General features: G+C 43.3%; 1 protein-coding gene across 1 annotated transcript; it reads left to right on the plus strand.

The window, feature by feature from the left end:
• Positions 1 to 1097: 1097 nt before the first annotated feature.
• On the plus strand, positions 1098 to 6176 carry CDKN2AIPNL (CDKN2A interacting protein N-terminal like). The gene is made up of 4 exons (XM_006888142.1): positions 1098 to 1336; positions 3012 to 3111; positions 3852 to 3882; positions 5974 to 6176. Exons 1-4 carry the CDS (start codon positions 1098 to 1100, stop codon positions 6174 to 6176), a joined length of 573 nt encoding a protein of 190 aa, XP_006888204.1.
• Positions 6177 to 7290: the final 1114 nt, after the last annotated feature.

The following is a 7290-nucleotide window of genomic DNA, read 5'->3' on the forward strand; positions in this document are numbered from 1 at the left end:
TCCAGACTGATAGTCAAACGATTTCCTAGTTACTGTACTTGAATGCTTCCAGGGACTGGGAAGTTTCCACTTACAAGGAAGTCATCTTGTCTCTGAAGGGATCTGCTACTTGACCCCAGAATAGAGAGCAGTGTCATGAGTTAAACAAACCCTCAGGTCCATTCTCCTCCTTTTTGATTCTCTATCCCAATCCCTTTTAGTATGTTGGCTCAGGTGACCTGCAGTCTCTTTTCCAGTTTACCTGCCATTCTAGCATCCAGTCACACATCTGGTCAGGCTCTCTCTGGCCATGGTCTTCTCAGACCCTTCACTTTGCCAGTTAACTCCTGCACGTACCTCATATTTTCACCACTTCCTTAGAGAAGCCTTCCCTGATCCCAGATCTGGATCATGTCCTTTGCTTATTCATGCTCATAACACTTCTATTAATGTGTCACAGTTAAAATTTTCCATTTACTTGAGCAATTTTTCCCCTAATGCCTGCTTCCTCCACTAGACAGCAAATTTCATTAGATCAGGACTGTGAGTTTGCTTTCTTTGCATAGCCAGAACCTATCAAATTGCCTGACCAGGATTACGAACAGGTAGGTGATTTACTCTAGGAAGTGTTGAGGCCATTGAGACCCTGTAGAAGATGGATCCCTAACGGTCACATGTATAAAACCTCAGTAATGACTGACTTGAGGCCTAAATCCCTGAAGCCACCCAGGATGAGATGGCACCTGAGGATTCTGGAAGGTATCAGGGACACAGTGAGATTCTGGCTGTCATGTGGTTGGCTACTTGCAGGAAAGTGGCGCCTTGATTCTGTGCGCTGGGGACTTATTTTCCCCGCCTCCATATTCGAAGAGTGGTGGTCGGAATACCTCCCCTGCGGTGTCGGAGTTGCCTGGCGCCAGAAGCTTGAGACTGCAGGTCTGATGGGCTGGGCTTGGCGAGCTGATGCCTCCTCAGGCCAGCCACGCCCCGCGAGGGCGCTCCAGGCAGGTCCTCCAGAGCAGTCGTTCGCTGCCGGGATCTTTCTAGCCCCCGCGCGTTGGCGCGGTGCGTATCGGGAAGGCGGCGGACACATAAAGCTGTTGGCCACGCCGAGCGACATGGTGGGTGGCGAGGCCGCCGCCGCGGTGGAAGAACTGGTTTCGGGGGTGCGGCAGGCGGCCGACTTCGCGGAGCAGTTCCGTACTTATTCGGAAAGCGAGAAGCAATGGAAAGCCCGGATGGAGTTCATCCTACGTCACCTGCCAGACTACCGCGACCCGCCCGACGGCAGCGGCCGCCTGGACCAGCTCCTGTCTCTCTCCATGGTCTGGGCCAACCACCTCTTCTTGGGCTGCAGGTGCGGACCCCGTCCCCTGCCCTCCGACCCTTCCACGGCTGGGCACCGAGTCGATCGTCTGCTTCAGGCTGAATCCGCCCCCAGCCTCCAACTGCCTCGGCCGGGCCTGAGGAGCCGGGATGAGCCCCCTCTAGCAAGCCCTAGAAAGATAACACTGAGCCTCCGTTTCCTCATTTGGAAAATGCCTTGTGGTGACTACATTACTAAAGGGTGTAAAGCACTTAGCGCAGGGCACAATACATACAAGGCGCTGAAGTTTCCATTGTTATTTTTAGTAGTGCTATTATTAGCCCCAACCACTTGAACAGAGTGTCTCTTCGCTCCTTTAACCTCCATGGTAACCGTGCAGACGCCAAAATCCCCGTTTCACACACGAACATACAGTGGGCAGGAAAGTAAAAGGATAGGGTCATACAGTTTCTGGTAGGCTGTAATGTGTGTCACTTGACTGTTTTCTCCTCTATCCCATCCCTTGAAGAGCAGCCAGTCTTCTCTGTTTACAGCCCCTTGTATGAAAAATAACCGATGCCTTTTTGTCAAGGTCCAAATCCCGCTGCATCCCGGCTGCTAAGAAGGCAGGGACCTGCTTTTAGATAAACCCCACCAGAAGGAGTCTCATGTTGCTACCATTAAGTGCTCAGCTGCTAACCAAAACGTCAGCTGTTCAAACCCACCAGCTCTTCCTTAAGAAAGGAAAATGATGTGGCAGTCTGCGTCTGTAAAGAATAAACCTTGGGAACTCTGGGCAGGTCTGCTCTGTCTCCCAGGATTGCTTTTAAGACAGAATCCATTCCATGGACAATCAATTGATTTTGTGGGAGCCCTGCTTACACAGTGATTATAAGCTCCTATGCCAACCATAAAGCTGATAGTTCAAATCCACCAACTCTTCAAAGGAAAAAAAAATATGTGAAAAATCTCCCCCCAAAATTACATTCTTGGAAAGCAATGGTGCAGTTCTGCAGTGTCCTGTAAGTTTGGTGTAAATTAGAATCAACTGAATGGCAACAACTTTGATTTTTGGTTCTTTCATCCCATCAGTGGGAAGATAGTAAATCTGAGGGCTCCCATATCTTTTTTATTTTTTTTTTTTTTTTAGAACTTTGTGAAATGGCCATAGGATAACAGGATGGCTCATACCTGACTTCGGTCATCTGGTATCTCCAAGCATAGGCCACTAGGCTTTGTTTTCAGACATTGAAAATAATTGCAGCAGAGTGTGTGGAAAGAATCTGGAAACTAGGTGTATCAATTGCTTCACCTACCTTCCACGTTCCCCAGTGAATTCTGGTTAACAGGATCTATCAGTGGTTGAGCAAATGAGCAAATAATGTCATTTTTATAAGACTTAACATTCCAAATGTCTTGAAAAACTTTTTGCTTTTTGTTTGGGTCTCAAACCATATCCAAGAATATGCACTGCCAAATATATGGTGCCTTTATTTTTATAAGTATCTGAACACCTGCTGTATTGGTGTTCCCGCAACCCACTTCTGTATCATAGGCAGGAAGAATTATTTCCTAACCTGCTGTTAAACATATAATAGATTTCCTGCAGTATCAAATAAGCCTTTTACAAGTTGAGTTACAGTCCAACAAGCTGCAATTTTGTATTAACCTGAAGTGACAAATCGTTCTTCAAAAGCTTTTTACCTTTCTACTTTTTATTGTGCAGTTACAACAAAGACCTTTTAGACAAGGTGATGGAAATGGCTGATGGGATTGAAGTGGAAGATTTGCCACAGTTTACAACCAGAAGTGAATTAATGAAAAAGGTAAATAGGCTTTCCAAGTTCATTTAACTAAATAGTGTAGTTAATAAACCCTGCCTTTGCAATATGTATAGCATGTTTTAGTTTTGAAATTAATGCTCTTATTTACTACCTAAAAGTTCAAAGCCTTTGATTTTTATTCTGTAATTGCTATAACCTTTCCTAGAACTAGAATATACAGACGTACCTCTAACTAGATAACAACACAGTTATCATAAATTATGCAGTGTTGATGGAATAGCACATAAACTTGGCCTTTTCCATATTTCTAGAATTGTTCTGAGTTTTTAAAATAAATGTTGTCTGGGATGCTAAAGTTTTCTAATTGTTAAAAAAAATATTTTATGTAACTGATCTTTACCCCAGTTGATAAGACCAAAAGGATAGATTTTTTTGACCATTACAACTTGCAGATCAAAGTGTGGCTGGAGTAATGTCCATGCACCATAGCTGGTCCCTGCTCTTTAAGATTAGTTTCATCTGAAACTGAACTTTTACATAGTGAATTAATGCCTAGACCATTCTGTCTGGACATTAGTGTTTGGGCCAGAAAGAACCTAAAGAGGAGGATGGTCATGTTCATTTCAGCTGCTTTTTCAGAATAATCCTAGATATTTTCTAATTTACCACTGCAGGCAGCAGAATTAATTGCTTCCTTATCTCCCAAAGTCTTATGCAGGCGGCTTTTCCTCTGGAGCATAACTTGTAAGTTACTATAATTTGTATGTCTCTTTTGCCTACAGATTGTAACTTTCCTGAGGAAAGCTATTGAAAGTTTGGTCATTTGAACTGCAAAACTTAGTAGAGGTTTATTTCAGAGAATGTGCTCAGAAAAAGCTTATTAAAATGAGCAAACATAGTAACTTACAAGGTTTCTGCTCCCTTTTCAGTCCTGCCCTCAGAAAAATAGATAAACCCCAATTTTTTTTATTAGTATTATTAATTTCAGTGAACATCTACAGAGATTTTGGAATTCCATTCATTCATTGTTGCACTTTTCTCCCCACCCCCATCCCCAGTTCGCTCCTCTCCTTGAAATAAACCCCAATTTGGTCTTATTTTGGGAAGCATTTGCTCTTAAGGAAGGAGCTGGAGTGGTGTGTTATATAATGTATTGAGCTACTAACCAAAAGTTCAGTGGGATAAAAGTGAAAAAGTCTGTTCCTGTAAAGATGTATAGTCTCAGAAACCCAGTGAAGGGTCACTGTGAGTTGGAATTGATGGCAGTGGATTTTGTTTTGGGTGTGCTTGTGAGGGAAGTTTGGTCATCAATGAGCTAATCAAATCCTTAGTTACCCAGAAGGTACAGCAGGCCCAAACCATACTCCACACTTAATTTCAGATAATTTTCCTAGAAATTTATTTTAACCTTTAATCTACATCTGAAATAAAAAGCTTCAGGAAGCTTTTGAGTGAACCCAATGCGAATTGGGCTTCATGAGTCTGTGGCTTTATGAATCCCCTCATATAATACTTTTAAACATTGCTTGCCAGTCCTTTTTGGGTAATCCAGAGTGATGAGGTTTCTGGGGCCCTGCCATCGAAGAACTGGAGAGCTGCTGCCTCCCTGTGAGTCCCTCACAGGCTAAGTCAGGGAGGTAATGGAGTGAGCCTCACTTTCTCACTGCTTACGAAAAACTGTCTCCTTGGTTTTAGTTCTGGAGAGGTTTTCTGCCCTTACTCAGATCTGCTTTTTCACCTATCAATTCTCAGTTTAACTTCTCTGCCTTGTATAGGTTCTCAAAGGCAGCTGTCTTCTAGTATGCTGAGCTATTAGTGATCAGAACATTTTATGCTATTTGGGCAGCAGAAACTAGAGGAGATTAAGGAGATTTTTCCCATTGGTAGCCATGGTATAACAAAGTGTGCAAAGAACAGGATTTAGAAACTCAAAAGGGAATAAAATGCTCAGCATTTCTCATGTTGAAAGAACTGAAAAACAAATGCAAGCCTCAAGTTGTAATACTAAGGGATTCCATGAGCAAAATCTTGAATGATGCAGGAAGCATCAAAAGAAGTTGGAAGGAATACACAGAGCCACCATATCAAAAAGAATTGGTTGACATGGACCCATTTCAGGCAGTAGCATATGAGCAAGAACCAATGGTAATGAAGGTAGAAGTTCAAGCTGCATATTGGCAAAAAAAAGGTTCCAGGAGTTGATGGAATACCAATTAACATGTTTCAACAAACAAATGTAGCCCTGGATGTACTTAATAGTCCATGCTGCAAAATTTGGAAGACAGCTGTCTGACCAACTGACTAGAAGAAATCCTGTTTACTTTCCCATTCCCAAAAAAGGTGATCCAATAAAATGTGAAAATTATCAAACAATATCATTAATATCATATGCAAGTAGAATCTTGCTGAAGATTATTTTTAAAAAAATGAGTGAAGGTTTTAGGAGGTCTCAGCAGCCAGGTTGGTGGTTCAGATCCTGCGAGTGATGCGGAACAGAGCCCTACACTCCTGAGTCAGAGGTCTGGCTCAAGTAACTACTATAAATTACTAGGCATGCATCTTGGAGCCAGCCCTGTAGAAATTAAATGAGGTTTCTTCTCCAAGTCCAGAGAACTGCACCCCAATTGGGACCATTAGGAACCCAGTCCTGCACAGCCTCTTTATGGAACTGAACAGGGCCACCACAGCTATGACCACCAGCTCTGTTCTTGGATACCCCTGAAGTCTCCATGCACTGCAGTCTATCACAGCCCTGCTATCATGCACACATCTCCTGGGAACTTCCCAATGCACTGTACTGGGCCCAGTTCCACTACGTGACACCGCAGGGGCCTGAGGCCAGGTTGTAGCAATGAAGACGCAACCAGCAGGTATTGGGGTGCTGCCTCCTGTTCATGCTGGCAGGCATGGTCCTGCACTGTGTCACCTTCAGGAAGCTGAAGCAGATGCACCACAGCTTCACGGATGAAAAGGCCTGGATCGTCACCACCGTGTGCAACAGCATGAGGGCACAGCCAGGGCCAACAGAGCCAGATTTCAGCAGAATGAGTGCAGAGAGAGCAGCTGCCCCAGGACCCCAAATTCCGGTCCCTGTGGGGCCACCTTGAGGGGCCTAGAGTGTCCCCTTTGTCTCGCTTCCAGGGTTCCCAATGCCCCCAAAGCACATGCAATAAAGTAATTTTCAGTGCTAAAAAAAAATGACTGAAAGAGCACATTGACAGAGGACTGCCAGAAATTCAAGCTGAATTCAGAAGAGGCTATGATATAAGGGGTATCAATGGTAGTATCAGATTGATCTTGGCTGGAAGCAGAGAATACCATAAAGATGTTTATCTGTGTTTTATTGACTATGGAAAGACATTTGACTCTGGATCATAACAAATCATGGCTAACATTGAGAAGAATGGGAATCACAGAAAACTTAATTGTGTTCATGTGAAATCTACACTTACACCAAGAAGCTGCTGTCCAAACAGAACTAGGGGACATTTCATGGTTTAAAATAAAGAGAAAGGTGTCAGTGTTACATCCTTTCTCTTTTTCTGTTTAATCTGTATGCTGAGCAAATTATTCAAGAAGTTGAACTGTATGAAGAAGAATGTGGTCAGGATTGGAGGAAGAGTCTCCAGCAACCCACTTTCATTATGCATATGTCAGCTTTGCTTGCTGAGAGTGAAGAGGACTTGAAATACTTGCTGCAAACGATCAAAGATTATAGCTTTTAGTATGGGGTACATCTCAGCATCAAGAAAATAAAAATCTTCACCACTGGACCTACTGACGACATCATGATAGATGGAGAAATGATTGAAATTGTTAAGGATTTAATTTACTTTGCCCGCATAATCACCACCCATTGTAACAGCAGCTAGGAAATCAGCAGGCTTATTTTATTGAGGAAAATCTGCTGTCAAGGGCCTCTCTAAAATGCTTAAAAAGCAAAAGTGTTGGTTTAAAAATTAAGGTGCACCTGTTCCAAGCCATAATCTTCTCAGTTACCTGCCATGCATCTGAAAGTTGGACAGTGAATTAAGGGTGAAAGAAGAATAATTGATACCTTTTCATTATGGTGTTGGAGAGGAGTATTGACTATCCCATGCTCTGCCAAAAGAACAAACAAGTCTACCTGAGAGGGTGTGCAGCCAGGGTGTTCTTTAGAGGCAATGATGGTGAAACTTCACCTCACATACTTTATTAAGCATGTTGTCAGGAGGGGTCAGT

This window comes from Elephantulus edwardii, unplaced genomic scaffold (assembly GCF_000299155.1).
Source record: "Elephantulus edwardii isolate Elephantulus edwardi_28Jun2011 unplaced genomic scaffold, EleEdw1.0 scaffold00064, whole genome shotgun sequence".
NCBI classification, from domain to species: Eukaryota; Metazoa; Chordata; class Mammalia; order Macroscelidea; family Macroscelididae; genus Elephantulus; species Elephantulus edwardii.

What these genes read in the sequence shown, in the direction of transcription:
- CDKN2AIPNL (XM_006888142.1), top strand. Translation starts at nt 1,098, where the DNA reads ATGGTGGGTGGCGAGGCCGCCGCCGCGGTGGAAGAACTGGTTTCGGGG. An exon ending in GAAGTGAATTAATGAAAAAG is followed by an intron (nt 3,112 to 3,851) that starts GTAAATAGGCTT and finishes TTTTGCCTACAG; the next exon opens with ATTGTAACTTTCCTGAGGAA. An exon ending in CCTGAGGAAAGCTATTGAAA is followed by an intron (nt 3,883 to 5,973) that starts GTTTGGTCATTT and finishes TCATGCTGGCAG; the next exon opens with GCATGGTCCTGCACTGTGTC.